The 16090-nt window shown below is 49.2% G+C and overlaps 9 protein-coding genes across 9 annotated transcripts; 6 read left to right on the plus strand and 3 right to left on the minus strand.

Moving 5' to 3' along the window:
- Positions 1 to 168: 168 nt before the first annotated feature.
- Positions 169 to 1997, plus strand: BDQ94DRAFT_162360 (tryptophan synthase beta subunit-like PLP-dependent enzyme; the record flags this gene model as incomplete). Its single annotated transcript, XM_026769528.1, has 7 exons — positions 169 to 270; positions 422 to 538; positions 847 to 850; positions 1268 to 1520; positions 1608 to 1650; positions 1682 to 1727; positions 1798 to 1997. 7 exons carry the CDS (start codon positions 169 to 171, stop codon positions 1995 to 1997), a joined length of 765 nt encoding a protein of 254 aa, XP_026621968.1.
- A 470-nt stretch (positions 1998 to 2467) lies between these two features.
- BDQ94DRAFT_162361 (uncharacterized protein) lies at positions 2468 to 3527 on the minus strand (the record flags this gene model as incomplete). The annotated part of the gene is made up of 3 exons (XM_026769529.1): positions 2468 to 2665; positions 2728 to 2974; positions 3049 to 3527. 3 exons carry the CDS (start codon positions 3525 to 3527, stop codon positions 2468 to 2470), a joined length of 924 nt encoding a protein of 307 aa, XP_026621969.1.
- Positions 3528 to 4373: 846 nt separating this feature from the next.
- Positions 4374 to 6442, plus strand: BDQ94DRAFT_151131 (amino acid transporter). Its single transcript, XM_026767708.1, has 4 exons — positions 4374 to 4734; positions 4788 to 5299; positions 5358 to 5519; positions 5567 to 6442. Exons 1-4 carry the CDS (start codon positions 4416 to 4418, stop codon positions 6140 to 6142), a joined length of 1569 nt encoding a protein of 522 aa, XP_026621970.1. The 5' UTR covers positions 4374 to 4415; the 3' UTR covers positions 6143 to 6442.
- A 289-nt stretch (positions 6443 to 6731) lies between these two features.
- BDQ94DRAFT_174206 (nucleotide triphosphate diphosphatase NUDT15) lies at positions 6732 to 7400 on the plus strand (the record flags this gene model as incomplete). The annotated part of the gene is made up of 3 exons (XM_026772296.1): positions 6732 to 6825; positions 6904 to 7109; positions 7194 to 7400. The coding sequence occupies 3 exons, from the start codon at positions 6732 to 6734 to the stop codon at positions 7398 to 7400; spliced, it is 507 nt and encodes a 168-aa protein (XP_026621971.1).
- A 170-nt stretch (positions 7401 to 7570) lies between these two features.
- BDQ94DRAFT_183025 (uncharacterized protein) lies at positions 7571 to 8506 on the minus strand (the record flags this gene model as incomplete). Its single annotated transcript, XM_026774301.1, has 1 exon — positions 7571 to 8506. The coding sequence occupies one exon, from the start codon at positions 8504 to 8506 to the stop codon at positions 7658 to 7660; it is 849 nt and encodes a 282-aa protein (XP_026621972.1). The 3' UTR covers positions 7571 to 7657.
- A 1508-nt stretch (positions 8507 to 10014) lies between these two features.
- On the plus strand, positions 10015 to 10265 carry BDQ94DRAFT_92483 (uncharacterized protein). The gene has a single exon (XM_026776856.1). The coding sequence runs from the start codon at positions 10068 to 10070 to the stop codon at positions 10230 to 10232; it is 165 nt and encodes a 54-aa protein (XP_026621973.1). The 5' UTR covers positions 10015 to 10067; the 3' UTR covers positions 10233 to 10265.
- Positions 10266 to 10627: 362 nt separating this feature from the next.
- On the minus strand, positions 10628 to 12791 carry BDQ94DRAFT_162364 (uncharacterized protein; the record flags this gene model as incomplete). Its single annotated transcript, XM_026769530.1, has 7 exons — positions 10628 to 10765; positions 10859 to 11340; positions 11446 to 11476; positions 12063 to 12141; positions 12290 to 12447; positions 12479 to 12531; positions 12620 to 12791. 7 exons carry the CDS (start codon positions 12789 to 12791, stop codon positions 10628 to 10630), a joined length of 1113 nt encoding a protein of 370 aa, XP_026621974.1.
- Positions 12792 to 12926: 135 nt separating this feature from the next.
- On the plus strand, positions 12927 to 14270 carry BDQ94DRAFT_183027 (acyl-CoA desaturase; the record flags this gene model as incomplete). Its single annotated transcript, XM_026774302.1, has 2 exons — positions 12927 to 13174; positions 13243 to 14270. Exons 1-2 carry the CDS (start codon positions 12937 to 12939, stop codon positions 14268 to 14270), a joined length of 1266 nt encoding a protein of 421 aa, XP_026621975.1. The 5' UTR covers positions 12927 to 12936.
- Positions 14271 to 14674: 404 nt separating this feature from the next.
- Positions 14675 to 16010, plus strand: BDQ94DRAFT_183031 (NAD(P)-dependent alcohol dehydrogenase). Its single transcript, XM_026774303.1, has one exon. The coding sequence runs from the start codon at positions 14982 to 14984 to the stop codon at positions 15978 to 15980; it is 999 nt and encodes a 332-aa protein (XP_026621976.1). The 5' UTR covers positions 14675 to 14981; the 3' UTR covers positions 15981 to 16010.
- Positions 16011 to 16090: the final 80 nt, after the last annotated feature.

The following is a 16090-nucleotide window of genomic DNA, read 5'->3' on the forward strand; positions in this document are numbered from 1 at the left end:
CATAGGGTCTGCGATCGAGCGAAGAGGGATAAGAGATAATTTTGGGTGCAAATGACGCTCATTGAGGGGTTTATTCCCCAATTTGGATATTGCATCTGACGACATAGGCTTCGAAAGAAACGATGTTGCCTATGGCCGATGGGGGTTTATCGACGAGCTAATCGGACTATGACGCTAGTGAACCTTCAGGCCATCGCCCGATTCGCTTGCGATGCTAAAGTACCGTGGGTTAAGCCAGGAGCAGCATGGCTCAGATCTCGTCGTCGCCCCGTAAGGGGGCAATGGGGAAAATCCCGATCCAGAGATGATGGACATTATGAAACTTTGATGACACGGCTGTACGCGTTGACTGCATTGTGTTGCGAATCGAACAAATCCGGCTAAAAGATCTGTGAATTCCGGACAATTGTCCGCTATAAAGCCCTATGGTCACGGTGAGCTTCATTGCCACAAGTGGATGAAAAAGCGTACGTACTTCGACCCACTTCTGTTCAGCACAGGGCTGGCTAGTGCCCTCAATAGGAGGCGCCAAGCGGAGGTCATACGAAAATCATGGCCTCAGCCACACCGCTGGGTGAGTTGCGTGTTGCTTCATTGAGTCATAATGACCGTTATGGGTACATCAAGGGCCTGGGGAGGTCTCGTTGAATTGTTGTTGTGGCTGATATCCGACCAGATGCACGCGGTCGAGACGATTCGGCCTGGCATTCCGATTTCGGCATGAACCGGTGCCGATCTCAATGACTAAGCGGGATCGGGCGCCATTCCCAAGCCACTCTAAGACTTCGCCAAGCGTTGGCATTTTCCTACTGGCAAACAATGCAAACACCCCTCGCTGTTCTGCAGTCTTGTGAACATAATTTCATTGTTAGAAGGGGTACATGATAGATCTTTTGCTTTGGGTAGAACAAAGCACGATGTTAGTCGCATATGTAGCCCGGCTTAAGAGGCAATTGTTTGACATCGGTCCTTCCTGTCTCCGAAACCATTCCTTCAGTGCATATTCGGCAACCGGCCACTAGCTGGTCCTCTCAAGAACCCTCTTCTACTTCTTGAAGCTGCTTTCATAAGACATCACCTGAACATCTCCTGGAGACAGACATCTTCATCCGCGGAGAAAGAGAATTCATTTGGGACCGGATGTTCGTTCTAATTGACTCACGTCGACACCAGCCCCGCCAAATCAAGCTTCATAACTAATGAGAAGCCAGTTACTAATCGCGCCATATGTAGACCCTGGAAGAGCTGCACAATATATCAGGATGAGTCTTTCTGAAATATTCGTCGTTCCTTTTGGAGGATCCTGAGATTGTCAGCACGCGCAGCTATCCTACAGCGCAGAATCATGCCTTCTCCGCCTCCTCCTGTGGACTCTGGATTGAACGCAACATCATTGAAGAAGCCGAGTGCCGTGGCACGCTAAATCCAGGCATGACAGTCGTAGAAGCCACCGGTGGCAGCACTGGTTCTTCTCTTGCCTTCATCTGTTCGGTAGAGGGATACCGATACCGAATTGTTTCGTCGAATTCCTTTGCAGTTAGGAAGCTGCGAACTATGAGCGTACTGGGCGCCACTCTTGATTAATGCCTTCTGTGGTACGGTTGGAGGTGCCGGTATGGTTATGGGAGTATCACGCGTTCTGAAGTCCAAGTGGCCGGATACACGAGTTGTGATTTTAGAGCCGGCCTCTTCTCCTGCCATTATTGAAGGTCGCACTGGATCTCATAGTGTTGAGGGAATTGGGATTGGCTTTGTGCCGCCGCACCTGGCATTCAAAGCTGTATGATGAAACACGAGGAACCTCAGAGAGAGAAGACCGTGCTATGTGCAGACGGTTGGCTCGTGAGGAAGGCTTACTGGTTGGAATCCCGACTGGTCTTAATGTTGTTGCTGCCATTGCTCTTGCCAAAGAACTCGGCCCTGGCAAGACGGTGGTTACCGTCGCCGTGGATACGGGCCTCAGGTATATGAACGGAAACCTCCTGGCAGATGCTTGAGTTCGTCAGAATTATAATAACTAGATAATCACTATTGAAGATTCTATAGGCTTTGCTGCCACGGAAATTTCAGATTCACACACATCAGCTGTGCCAAGGAGTCTAAAAAATATGAGGGGCCATGGCGTATTCAGCATCAACTATAGCACTTGCTACCGTCACATTTTTCAAATTATACACTTAAATCTGAGACTGCGATTTCGCGTGCACGCTTCTTTTGCGATCCGGCTACTGTATCAAGTCAAATATGTCATTTCCATGCGATAAGCTTGGCCAGCATCAAGTATACAATAAGCAAATGAGCACTAACTCAGAGAGGCTAATGTTGCAGTATCTCTCGCTAAGCTAAATTTTTTCTATCCTCACGTCACCATGCTAATTAGAAGCGCTCATCTTCAAAACAACCAATGTCGAATCTTTGTGCGAAATAGGCCTCTGCTGACCCCATCTGACTTCGAGTCGAGATATGACTACTCCTCGTCCGTATTACTGGCCTTCCGCGGTCCAACCGGGCTCGACAGCAACCATCTTGTGAACAAATCCATTGGCGCCTCACGCATAGTTTCGAAGCTATAAATGCGACTGTGCGCCACGACCAGCTTCCCATTATGCATATGCGCCTGCAGGATCCGGGCATGTGAGGGTATCATAAATGAAATCATTAGGACCTATGATCGTTGTCCGTGATCAGCGACTTTTGACCTCAATCACAGGGGAAACAAAGACATACAGGAAGCATCCCCTCCGAATCTTCTTCATCTTTCTCTAGTCGGGTGCGCATCGTCTGAAGTACGCCCAGGAGCTCAAATCGCATCATAGAGTCCTCGGGACATGCTTCTTTGCACCAATGCTGAGTGATCATGACAATATATGGGTACCCATCATCTATACATTCGTAAATTCGATTCACGGTATACAGATAGTCTCCGAGCTTGTCGTAAATGTTCGATATCCGGCCGTATAATTTGTCGATTGTACTGTTCATGTCATCGGTATGTTAGAGTTGTGAGAATGTATTTAATGGATGAATTGAGTTGTACTAAGTACTCACTTGGATGGATACCAGGGTCCAATATGCGTCATAGTACAGGCGAGGGCGCTGTAGCGATGAGTTCGTGGAGCGAGATGGATCCATCTCTCTAGCTTGATGGCTAGTTCTCTCAAACGGAAAGGCGGATAGGACTTGCACGGATCGTCCTTGATGGTGTCGTAGTCGTGAATCGAAAAGCAGGAGCCTTCACGCTTGTCTATTGAGGCGTAGGGGTGCGGGTCGATAGGAAAGGCGTACAAGGCTTCGATGGGGAGAGGATCGAAGAGGAGGGGCGTGGTTGATGAATTACCCTTATAATGGTGCTCAGCTTCGAGGTCCAAGGGCAGCAGAACTATGTTGTTTGCCTCGCAAAGAGAGGGGGATAGAAAGTTGAGGACATCTCGACTTTCTAGGCTCTTCATTATCTTTGCGATGCTTCTTAGGGTGCGGAATCCATGCTCCGGGTTGGGTGGCATTTCGGGTGGCTGATTAGTCTGCATCCTTGACAGCCTGTGATACCTCAGTAGGTCTAGTGTGAGGGATCATGTTGAGATGATTGGCGTTGGTTTTCATCGTGTATATTCTGTGTGAAGTGAATGCATTCACGCTGAGTTTCAGGGCTTCCAGAAGCGTAAGCGAGGGTTCATCACTATTTGCTTTGTATGCTTTTGTGAATAGCGTCATGGGCGATAATGTTCACACTTTCTATCTCTGTAGCATTGTATTGGATGCGCTGGAGTCTCTTCGTAATCACAACATCATCTGTTGTTTTCAGATGAGAACGTAGAGGGTATTGCGGGCCTAAAATATTGTGTCCAGATTAAGCAAGACAACCTCATTGACTTTGTAGGTTTTCAATTGGGAATTTGGGGGTGTTAATTATCATATGTGAATTATCTTTGCGATATTTGTTATGGATCAAATATTAGTACATTACATGCAGAAAAGTGACTCTTTCACTTCCTCAGTACTTGCTGCACACCCAAAAGTCAGTAGGATGGGTAATTCGAGTCATCCGCACCCTAGTGGTCCCCTCCCGATGGAGTGGAATTGATAACCCCTGGAATGATGCCAAAGCAAGTACACCCAGCCAGTCCTTTAATTTTCTTAGTGTTCTTCACACATGCCTCGTAATAAACTGCATTTTCAAAGGCAGATAAGGTGAAGTCACGTGGAAATGTTGTGAATGCGACATGCTATCGGAGTCACCGCCCTGGGAGAGGCAGCTTCTTCTCCCTGCAAGTGATCAAGCCAGACGTGCATGAAACGTTCGCGCCAACCGATGGCGTGATTCGCGTTGATCCTGCCAACTCTTCCCCTCTTTCTCATCCCTTCAGCCTCATTAACATCCACTCATTAACCTGAACAACTGTCATTAATTGCCCTCCATGTCTCCCCACGATCGGTCGGAGGAGGGTGTTCGCCGCCCACTCCTGGCCGATTCCAGAGGGACCGATGGGACCGAACCCGGGGCGGAGTCTACTTCCGCATTGGGCCCCAAGTTCACCCGCAACCTCGGAGCCATCGAGGCATTCGGCATCGTCATCAGCATCGTGATCGGTAGTGGTATCTTCACTTCACCCGGTTCTATCGACACAAATGTTCCATCCCCTGGAGTCGCGCTTATCGTGTGGCTGGTCGGAGGCATTCTGGCCTGGACCGGTGCTAGCACCATGGCCGAGCTCGGCACTGCTATTCCGGGAGAAGGTCGGTTCACTCTGCTGCCATCAGATATATCGACAGGATTGACTGTACAACAGGAGGCGTGCAGCCATATCTTCGATACATCTATGGGGATGTTTTTGGCTTTCTTGCTGCTTGGACTTGGATCATCGCCGTGATGCCTGCAACGCTGGCCATTTTGAGCATCGTGTTCATTGAAAGCATCTTCTCCGCGGCTGGCGTCACTGACCAGGCTGGAAGCCTTTCGCATAAGCTGCTCTCCATTCTTGTATTGTTGGTGATCGGAGTGGCCAACTCCATCAGTACCAAGGTCAGCACCCGATTGAATGGATTCTCCGTCACGACCAAATTCATCGCCATCGCCGCAATTGTTGTGGCCGGCCTAGTCGTCGTCATCCTGCAAGTTTCGGGAATCAACCGCGATGCTGGGTCCAATGACTGGCTCAAGCACTCTTGGTTTGGATCTAGGAACACTTGGACTCCAGACGGTCGGGAGATCGACTGGAGCTCCATGCACGGATGGGAATCGCTGGGTTACTATTCAACCGCACTCTACGGTGCTCTCTGGGCCTATTCGGGCTGGGATAAGGTGAGCATATAGCCTCTTTCTGATATAATTCGTCAAAACGCTTACCATGTTTTGGCAGGCTATCTACGTCAGCGCAGAGCTCTCTGCTCCTGCCCGTCAGCTTCCACTGGCCATCAACACTGCCATTCCCATCATCATTCTTTGCTTCCTTGCCGCTAATGCCGCGTACTACATCCTTCTTCCATGGAAGATCGTTTCAACCACTGATAGCGTGGCCGTCGTACGTAAAACACCTTCCTATTGATGGCTTGTGCTAATAGGATACAGACCGCAATCACCCATCTTCTAGGACCAGCATGCGGTATCCTTGCTGCCATAGTGATCTGCCTCGTGGTCGCCGGCTCCCTGCTCGGAAACTCCTTTGTGGCCGGTCGCATGATTGTCGCCGCATCAAAGCTGGATTGGTTTCCGCGGTTCCTGGGCGTGCTCGGACATGTGGGAATGCCTCCTGACCCGGAGCCTCCTTCTCAGTCGACCCCGCGATCGGATGCGCCCATAAATGCCACGATCATGGCCACTCTGCTACCAATCCCGTACCTGCTGTTCGGAAATTTTCGCGCTCTACTCACCTTCAATGGTCTGGGGGAATACTCGTTTTTCTTCTTGACCGTTTTGGGTGCCATTCTTCTGCGATTCCGGCAGCCTGATCTCCATCGGCCGTACAAACCTTTCATTGCAATTCCGCTGATATTTGCCCTTGTCAGTGGCTTTGTGGTGGTAAGGGGAGCTGTCTTTGCGCCTCTGCAAGCTGTGATTCTGATTTCGGTCTGGATCATCGGCATGGGGTTCTATTACCTCCGGGCTTACCTTCGGAGGGAAAGGGTGACTAGAAGAAGCGAATAGACTCGGGTAGAAGTGGGTGCCCTGGCAGTTCCTACAAAATTCGGGCACGCGTCTAGGGAGACTTTTCTTCTTGTCGCAATTGGTTCTTTAAGTCCTGATACACTATTTCAGCTGATACTTTCCAGACATGCGATGTACTTCATACAACACTGTGATTACATGACAAGGCTCCGTTGTGGAAACCGGTATCCCTCATATTAGTGCGGTGGGCATTAGTAGAGGGGAAGGAATTGGAGAATTCGATGTGCATAACTTTTGTCTGCGACGGCAGTAACAAATTTAAGTTGATTAGAAGTTTTCGGTTGTGCAATCATGGGTAATGGTTATATTATCCATGGATCAAAACGTAGACCCAATGTCGCGCATCTTATCAATCAAAGGTAGCCTTTCTTGGCGAATTCACTATCCGCAAGCGTTATCGCCAGTCACCGCCCGCATCTAATTCTATCCCGCGGACATCCTTTCCTCCCACACGATTTCGGGGTATGATTGATTCCTCAAACTGAATAAACAAAACACACTCTGTAACAGGCACGTAAATATTAATCAATTAAGTTGGACCGACTATTTCGTCAATAATACCACCACCATGGACCAAACAATCCGCGTCGCCGTCGCCGTCTACGTCTTCAACAAACACGGACAGACCATTCTCGGCCAACGCAAGGGGAGTCTCGGCGCCGGTATGTCTTACTCTCCATTTCACCCAACTGCTACAGCAATTTCATTCTACTTAAGACATCACTCTAACCCATTGAAAGGATCATGGGGCCACCCCGGGGGCCACCTCGAATTCAACGAGACATTCGAAGCCTGTGCAGCTCGAGAGGTTCTCGAGGAGACAGGCCTCGAAGTAACTGATATACGCTTTCTCACAGCTATTAATAATGTTATGCTGGAGGGAGGGAAACATTACGTTACGATTTTTGTGGGCTGTAGGCTTGTGGACGAGGATGCGGAGCCTGTGGTAAGTATACTTGTTCTTTTCGTTTACCTCTTGGCTCTCTGAAGCTGGTATTTGAGAGATTGGTTACTGAAATTTTGTATGTAGGTAACGGAGCCTGAGAAATGCGTCCGCTGGGACTGGGTTACTTGGGATGAAATGAGGGTGACTATTGAGAGGCAAAGAGAAGCAGAGCGGTTGGGGAAGATGGAGGAGTTTGAGGGGAGGGTGCTGTTTAAGCCCATTTTGAATCTTTTGCAGCAGAGGGTGGGATTTGATCCGTTGGAGATTTATCAATCTGTTGGGCGGTATTGATTGGTATGGTTAAGTCTGGTTCTATTCGATAAATCATTTCCAGACGTTGTTACGCAGAATAGCATTGAGGCGCATTAGTGGTAGTGGTCTTAGATTCTTTTGTATTGAACAGAAACGAAATTGCATGTTATTTGGTGTCTCATGGTATATATAATAGAAGACAGAAAATGACAGAAACCAAGAATGAGAAGCACATATTAATTACAGCAGAGAGGAAACGCCATTAGAACAAAATATACATGAGCCATTCACTCAACTCACGCCTTGGCAGTAACACACTTGAACGTACCCTGGCTATCATGTAGCTCAGTCATATTGAACTGAATATCCAGGTCAGACTCGGCGAAATCCGCCGCTGTGGCATAAGACACATCGAGCTCGTTCTCAACTTCTTCTTCATCGCCCAGCAGCAGAGCAGCCTTAGGGTAGAAGTCCTGCACATCGAAGGACTTGTTTTTCCACCCCTTCGGCACGATCTTCATAAGCTGGAAGGCGAACACAATATCATTTTCGCTCTTCCCCTGATGATTGTTTGATTCCTTCGAATAGATCTTATTGTCCGTGCCAACACTGACATCGCCAATAACCGTTCCCGATGTACCGGCTTTACCCCCGGCATTTGCTTCCTTGGAGCTGGAATGGCTTTCAGATACACGAAATCCCTTCGCAATCTTGACGCCCGTGATCATATAGACGGGCTTGGAAAATACACTATCCAGACGCATCAGATCTCGGATCTTGCCGTCTTGGGTCCGTCGAATGATCTCTTCGTGGGAGGGCTCGTCCCTGAAGTAGCTGGTTGTCAGGGAGTCGACAGTGTAGTCAGCATCAAGTGACCTGCTACCCTCAAAACCGAGATCGACGCCCATGGCGTTGAGGAAGTGGGTCCAGATGCTTGACTTGACGCCATTCTCTCTTTGGTGATGTAGCGACCAGTCGGTTTCGACTACCGTTTCGATGGGAGCAGTCGGGATGTCTGGGTCAGGTCTTGTCAGGACCCGGTGTGGTCTGAATGGATCGACGATGATGTTTCCGAGGGCAATGGGGCCATCTGGACGAAAGTCCCATCTAGGTGCGAGGACGTATGTATACGTTCGCTGATGCATTGTGAGTGGTGGACAGGTAGGATAGAGGAGTGATAAATTATACGTAAGTTGGCTGGCCAAAATGGGAAGTTGTGTTGTGGTTGAACGACAGAAAAGATCGTGAACTTGCTTGTAAAGGGCGAAAGGGTTCTCCTTATATGTCTTGTCGATATCAATAGGCGCCGATGAACTCTCACCACGTTCGATGACAAACAAAGCCACATCAGCACGTTGTATAGGGCGCTTAGGCTCTCAGTGAGTCAGGGTCAATAGACGGGACCGATTATAATGCGGCGCATAGGACTTCCAATCGATAGCTGGTCCTATCCGCCGACTAGGTATCTCAGCTCATGAAAGTCCTACAGCGCGTAAATAGCGTTTCATGATCCTTACAAGTACTCAACTTGTTGTGTAAGGCTTTGCCGTCGAGTGCCAATAAAATCATCGGCGGGGTGCACTTGAAAGCGCTCAAGGATACCATCGGTCAGTTTACGCATTCTACTAGCGACAGCGCTTACTTGTAATATTGCATTGGACTATCTATGCTCTCTACGGTGTACCCATTCACTGAACGATGCATTGTATCAGCTTCTAATTATGGAAGTCATAGCCTTTCTGTCTCTTTTATTTTATTTTAATTTTATTTCTATTTTTATTTTCCTTTTCGGTTCTTCTTCCCCCTTCAGTCTAAGTGAGTGTTACTACTGATACCTTCAGTTATAATCCGTGTGCTCCGGAATGAGAAATATCTTTCTCTCGAGATTATTTATCACTTTAACTAAATCAACAATTACTATAAATGATAGCCATAGGCAGGCGAAGTTTAGATGCGACTCTTTCTGCAGAGTCTTTGGGGGTGGTCGGCAAAGAAGGGGACTCCAAACCAGGAGGCAATACCAAATGTGGAATAATAATTTAAAGAGCGTGGCCAATACCAAAGTTCTGGATACCAGGGGATTGTTGTTACGGAGGAGAATTCAATGACAATGAGGAGGCTGGCAACCCCACCCGGTCGGGGAAGGTGACCAACTGGATCCGAACCACCGGTCTTTTCTGGATGATCCACCTTGCCTTATACCGATGATCTTCGGGCCAGTGCACAGAAGAACGTTACCTCCTCGAACGCACTTTAATCACCCAAGAGGAGCGATAGTTGTTCTCGAGTCTCTCATTCCTCCCAAAGTGTGCTGGTCAAGATCGAATCGGACAGGGTGAAACCGTCAACATCAGCTCCTGCAAATATTTGGCATCCTACACACGGCTGGATCGAGGGAATTTCTCTATCTTGATCCTAGGTATATCTCGTCTTCAATACCACACTGCCTCTGCAATATCACGAGCTCACTTGATCTCAGGCCGACCTCCCCTTTGGACTCCACGCAAAAATCTGAAGCTCAAGGCTGACCCTGACCGTCCAAAGCGTCCTGTCTTCAAGTCCATCAAGGAACATGCATCTTTTGAAGCTATCCGGCGGTAGGATCCGAGGTATAATCCTCAACGCACCGACATCGTGACCTGTTCAGCCACCCTGAGAAGTCTTCTTGGTTTCATCAGTGGTCTCACCTCGGAGATCCGCTTTATTATGGAGCGCATCGGCAAGACGGTCGTGCTTGTTGGACGAGAAATTCCCCCTCCGGTTTGGTTTGCTAATCAACATAAATACGAGGCCGATTTTGCGAAGAAATTTACTACATGGGAAGACGAAGCCGCTAAGTTCAAAGGCTCATCAACGCATTATTCAGTATAATTTCGTGAATATCCATATGGTCGTTCGCTCTGCGTCAGATACCTCTATTCAAAATCAGGAGTTGGACTCTGAATATGGAAATGCATTCACCAACACCACAAGGTTAACATCAACAGTCCTACTGAAGGCATTGGCGGGCTGCAGGTACATTAAGGCGGCGAGCCAGTTGCTCAGAACATAATATTCCAGATCGATGTGCAATTTCATGTACAACGACTTTGGCTACATTCGAAGACTACGCTCGGGTGAATCGATAGCTTTCCATAATTACAAGCCTGTGGTAGTTGAACCAGACATCCATCAGGCAAGACTATGCTTTGTATTTTGCATTTCAAACAACCAAAATAATCGGCAAAGGGCCACGGTGACCAAAGTAACAGCGCGTAGTTCCTAGATCATTCCGTCTGGACAAGAGGCGCCTCCACACGACCCATGTCTTGCAGAAGATCAACCACGGTTCTAAAATCAACATAGTCGCTATGTTCGCGTACTTCCAACGTCTTACTTCCTGGTACTGCGGTAATGTTCTTCACCTGATAAGCCAAGATGATAGAATCCTTCCACTCGAAATGATCACCCCTACCAGCCCCTGCCGGTACTCTTATCCTCCCTTCCATAAATCGCACCTCGTCTTCAGGATAGTTACCATGACCCATACGAGCCTTGCTATCTGGCCACTGACGCCACACGCTATCCATAGTACCCCCCGTAGCGACTTTAATCCCAGTGATAATATAAAGAGGCCTGGACGCAGGGTTACTATGAATGTCTTCCAGGGCTTCACTCACTCTTGGCTCCGCTGCTCTCGTCCGAATACTCTCCGGTATGGACTCATCATTGACAGTGGTGATTTTGAGAGACCTGCAGAAACAGTCAAGACTGACGGCGTCGCCGCGTCCATAAATCTCAGGATGTTGGACGTTACTGGCACCCCTAGTGAGAAGGCGTTCTGAAGTGTCCATGTTTGGCAACTCGGAAACGGTAGTGTTGAAGGCAATCCTCGGGTCATGCGTCGAGATGGTTTTCTTGTCATTGCATGGATCTTTGGGATCCAGAATCATGTTGAGCAATCTCAGGGGTCCGTTTGGCTCGATGTCCAACTTTGGCACTGGAAGCCATATGTCGTCCCAGAGGCAAGTGTCGAGTACGACATCGTCGTTCATGGTTCAGATTTTGATGGCGACGGAGCAATTCGGAAATAATCGACAGGTACGGTGCTGTGCTACGTTACTAAGATGATGGTACTATTGTCCAGGGCCCCGCGGCAGGTATGGTCTTCATATAGTAATAGCCATGAAGCAGATTTCTGTAATTATAAGGGAATCCCCGGCATTCTAGTTGAACCATTTGTGTATACACGCGGCCTACTGAAAGAACGGAATTCGTGCTGGCTAAGATAGGAAATATCCGGCCAAAAGTGGTTGGTTGGGTTATCAGGCTCTGCTAATGTTAGGTGAGACCTGTCATTGTTTTATCCGGCGAGTTCAGATGTCTCTTATCGTCTCCTGTAAGGCTCAAAGGGCTAGTATTTACTAGACAATAGCACGGATAGCATACTTTTTTCACTGGACTGTTGTGTACATCAAAACGTTCGTTTCAAAAGGCTAATGAACAATTTGGGCGGGCCATGGAAGCCCGCGCTTCCTGGGCTTGTTCCATCAGCATGCGTTATTCTAACCTATCGCAGGGTGTAATTTAAATCTCCTATTGCATTGTGCGTTTCGACATGCGGGTAGGTTGGGCAATGTTACAGCGTCGGCATACTGTTTCATCGGTTGTAGAATTTATCAGGAAAGAAATAGTCCATCAAGCAGAAATTACTTATTCAACACCTAAAGCATCCACAGATAGAGTATCATAATTTGTTGGATCAGGTCTGTCAGCAGCACATCGTGAAGTTTGAACGCTTCTATGGCAAAATGTTGAGTGCCTCTTCTAGCCTCGGCAGTGACTATTTTTAGTGTAGTGATTTTTGATTATTTGATCGCGATAGGATAGGCCGACCGGCGGATAGAAACCCCCGCCCACCTTATCACAAAACACAATCTGTATTGCACGACGGAAATCGAGTACATATTGTCACAACCTTGTCTGTTTTGCCATCGAAATGTGCTCTTTCCCAATCAGGGCATACTTCTTTATCCCATAATAGGTCGCGATAGCCTGACTGTCGAGCCAGTTTCATTGAACGAATCCTTCGACCCCTCTCTCTCCACTAATTGAACCAAATGTTCGAACTCCACAACATTAACAGGGGAGACTGGTTGGGGTCCCAACGGATAGCAGATGAAGTTGAACCCTATACCCTGCTACCAGCGTAGAATCCCCTCTGAGTTCTCTGCCCAACAGCATTTGCATCAAATCTTTCCAGCCAAGCGATGAATTACTTGCAAACCCCTGTTCCCTGTACGAATGATTCCGTAGAATAATACCATTGGCCCCCATTGGGGAGGGATATTGTCCCTTCCATTCCCAACCACTCGCTGCTGCTATTGTCATACTGCGAGTCATCACTTTCTTAATGTTGACCAGCTGGTCTGTAGCGGAAATTGACGCCATGCTTCGGACTTAACGATGGGCCTTTGGCTCAACGGTCTGTTCGTCCTGGCTGTCTGTTTCTCCCATATATAGTAGAGAGCGCGCAGCTTCTATCAGATACATTACAAACACGGAGCATCATACAATCCAGAGCAAGCCAGTCACAATGCCAGGCGAAACCAATATACCCCCTCGTCGAGACAGACATGTCTCCAAAGTCCACATCGCCGACACCCCCATCACCCTCCGGAACTGGCCTCAACATGTCAACTGGCTGAACGTGACCATGATCGTCCTGATCCCCCTCTACGGCTGTATCCAAGCTCTCTGGACCCCTCTACGACTAAAAACCGCCATCTGGGCAGTAGCATACTACTTCTTCACAGCCCTAGGCGTCACAGCAGGTCTGTCCCACCACCACCACCATACCCCCCCTCTCACATCCCCTCTTCTAACCCATCGTAACCAACAGGCTACCACCGCCTCTGGGCCCACAGATCCTACACAGCAACCCTCCCCCTCCGCATCACCCTGGCCCTCGCCGCCGGGGGCTCCGTCCAAGGTTCCGCACGCTGGTGGGCACGCCTGCACCGCTCGCATCATCGGTACACAGACACGGAGCGAGACCCCTACTCCGTACACAAGGGCATCTTCTACGCGCACTTCGGCTGGATGATACTGAAGCAGAACCCGAAGCGGTTCGGCCGAACCGACATCTCCGATCTCAACGCCGACCCCGTGGTCGTCTGGCAGCATCGACACTTCCTGAAGATCGTGGTCCTCATGGGTCTTGTCGTTCCGATGCTTGTCGCAGGCATCTGGGGTGACTGGTGGGGCGGGTTCGTGTACGCGGGCATCCTGCGCATCTTCTTCGTGCAGCAGGCCACTTTCTGCGTGAACTCTCTGGCTCACTGGCTCGGCGAGCAGCCGTTTGATGATCGGAACTCACCCCGTGATCATGTCGTCACGGCGTTGGCGACGATGGGTGAGGGGTATCATAATTTTCATCACGAGTTTCCGTCAGATTATCGCAATGCTATTCGGTGGTATCAGTATGATCCGACCAAGTGGGCCATTTGGTGCTGGGGACAGATGGGGTTGGCGCGTGATTTGAAGATGTTTCGCGAGAATGAGATTGAGAAGGGGAGGGTGCAGCAGTTACAGAAGAAGGTGGATAAGAAACGGGCAGAGTTGGATTGGGGGACTCCGTTGAGTGAGTTGCCGGTTATGGAGTGGGAGGAGTTTGTCGAGAGGGCGAGGAGCAGGGCGTTAGTCGTTGTTGCTGGGGTGGTACATGATGTTGAGGACTTTGTAAAGGAACATCCTGGTGGGAGGGCCTTGATCCAGGCTGGTGTTGGGAAGGATGCGACCGCTATGTTTAATGGTGGGGTGTATTATCATTCGAATGCGGCGCATAATCTGCTGTCGATGATGCGGGTAGCGGTTATTCGGGGTGGGAGTGAGGTGGAGATTTGGAAGAGGCCGCAGAAGGAGATGTAGATTAGTTGCATGGTTTATGGGTGTCTTGTTCTGTATTTTTTTGATAGACAGATGTGGTAGGGTTTGTCCCAATTAGGAAAGCCGGAGGTCGAGGTCCTCATACAAATGCTTCCGAAGCTTATACTTTCTTTGCCCTGCTGTGTCTCCGTAGAGCATACTGCACGAAAATTGCATGTCGGCTAATTCCACGTGCAATGCGACCGAATAGACGCTCAGTCATTGCAACCTTCCTGAGTCAATCCGAGAGTTCAGAAGCCGCGGCATGACGGCATCGCAACCCAACGATAGCCACCGTCTCAGACATCCGAGCAAGCCGAAACTCTTATCTGTTCATTCCTCTCCGCCTGGAGACAAAGACATAATTTAAGATTGATAAGCATTCTATCGTCATCGACCCCTACATTGAAAGGAGCTGCCCGTATAACCGGACGAAGTTGCCATTGATCCACCGGTTCAACTGGGACTTGACCCAGAGCTTTGTATCCACCATGTTGAGCTCATTGCAACCTTCCATCGGTGATTGCTCAATGGAGCTTCGAGTTCTCCACCATGAATTTATGGTGACATCATGAAGAATGTCTTCCCCTTAGTTGTCCTACGTTATAAATTCGGTTTCCTGGGGACCTCGCAGACGAAGGAAGACACTATCTGATTCCTGCAAGGTAAATCAAGTCTAATATTATCTACACCAATTAAAACCAGACATTCATCATGGGCTACGACTTTACCGTCTTCAAAGGATCCAAAGACGGATCCATACAGAAAGCGACCACCCATCGCGACGACCTCCAACGCGACCAAGTCCTCGTCCGTCTTACCCACTCCGGCGTCTGCTTTACCGATGTCCACTATCAGCATGCAGACATGGCCCTAGGCCACGAAGGCGTCGGCGTCATCGAAGAAATCGGCCCTGAAGTCCATGGACTGCGCAAAGGCGATCGCGTCGGCTGGGGCTACCAACACGACTGCTGCGGTCGATGCGCCCAGTGTCTAACGGGCTGGGAGACAATGTGCCCGGAGCGCCAGATGTACGGAAGTGCCAATCTCGACCAGGGATCATTTGCCACGCATGCGGTGTGGCGCGAGCCGTTCTTGTTCAAGATTCCCGAGGGAGTTAGCAATGAGGACGGTGCGCCGCTAATGTGTGGTGGCTCGACGGTGTGGAATGCGCTGCATGTTGGTGGTGTTAAGCCGACGTCGAGAGTGGGCATTGTTGGAATTGGAGGACTGGGACACTTGGCTATTCAGTTTGCGGCGAAGATGGGCTGCGATGTGGTTGTCTTCTCGGGAAGTGATAATAAGAGAGAGGAGGCGCTGCAGCTCGGTGCGAAGGAATTTTATGCCACCAAGGGCGTGACGGAGCTTAAGATTGGCAAACCGTTGAACAATCTGATCGTGAGCACGAGTAGCCAGCCGGACTGGAAACTCTATGTTAATGTCCTTGCTCCGGGTGCCGTTATCTCGCCGTTGTCGGTGGATAATGAGGACTTCAAGTTCCCGTATATGGCCCTTTTGGCGAATGGGTTGCGTGTACAGGGCTCGATTGTTGCCGCGAGGCAGGTACATCGGGACATGCTTGATTTTGCTGCGCTGCATGGTATCAAGCCTATCTTGATGAAGTATCCTCTCAGTGTGGATGGTGTGAACGATGCCATGAAGACACTGGAGGATGGGAAGATGAGATACCGTGGCGTTCTGGTTGTGGAGTAGATGCAAACTGAAGAGGGTGTTGGTGTTGGCGTGCGGTAGCGATGTCGAGATGGCGTTTATATTATGATCTATTGGGTATCTGTAATTAATGCTTTGTAGGGTATGATTCC

The sequence above is a fragment of the Aspergillus welwitschiae genome (genome assembly GCF_003344945.1).
Source record: "Aspergillus welwitschiae strain CBS 139.54b unplaced genomic scaffold BDQ94scaffold_40, whole genome shotgun sequence".
NCBI classification, from domain to species: domain Eukaryota; kingdom Fungi; phylum Ascomycota; class Eurotiomycetes; order Eurotiales; family Aspergillaceae; genus Aspergillus; species Aspergillus welwitschiae.

Bases quoted from the DNA above. Each gene is read 5' to 3' on its own strand.
- BDQ94DRAFT_151131 (XM_026767708.1), top strand. From the start codon at position 4,416: ATGTCTCCCCACGATCGGTCGGAGGAGGGTGTTCGCCGCCCACTCCTG. The intron at 5,300-5,357 runs GTGAGCATATAG...ATGTTTTGGCAG, and splicing joins CCTATTCGGGCTGGGATAAG to GCTATCTACGTCAGCGCAGA. The intron at 5,520-5,566 runs GTACGTAAAACA...AATAGGATACAG, and splicing joins CCACTGATAGCGTGGCCGTC to ACCGCAATCACCCATCTTCT.
- BDQ94DRAFT_92483 (XM_026776856.1), top strand. From the start codon at position 10,068: ATGGAGCGCATCGGCAAGACGGTCGTGCTTGTTGGACGAGAAATTCCC.
- BDQ94DRAFT_183031 (XM_026774303.1), top strand. From the start codon at position 14,982: ATGGGCTACGACTTTACCGTCTTCAAAGGATCCAAAGACGGATCCATA.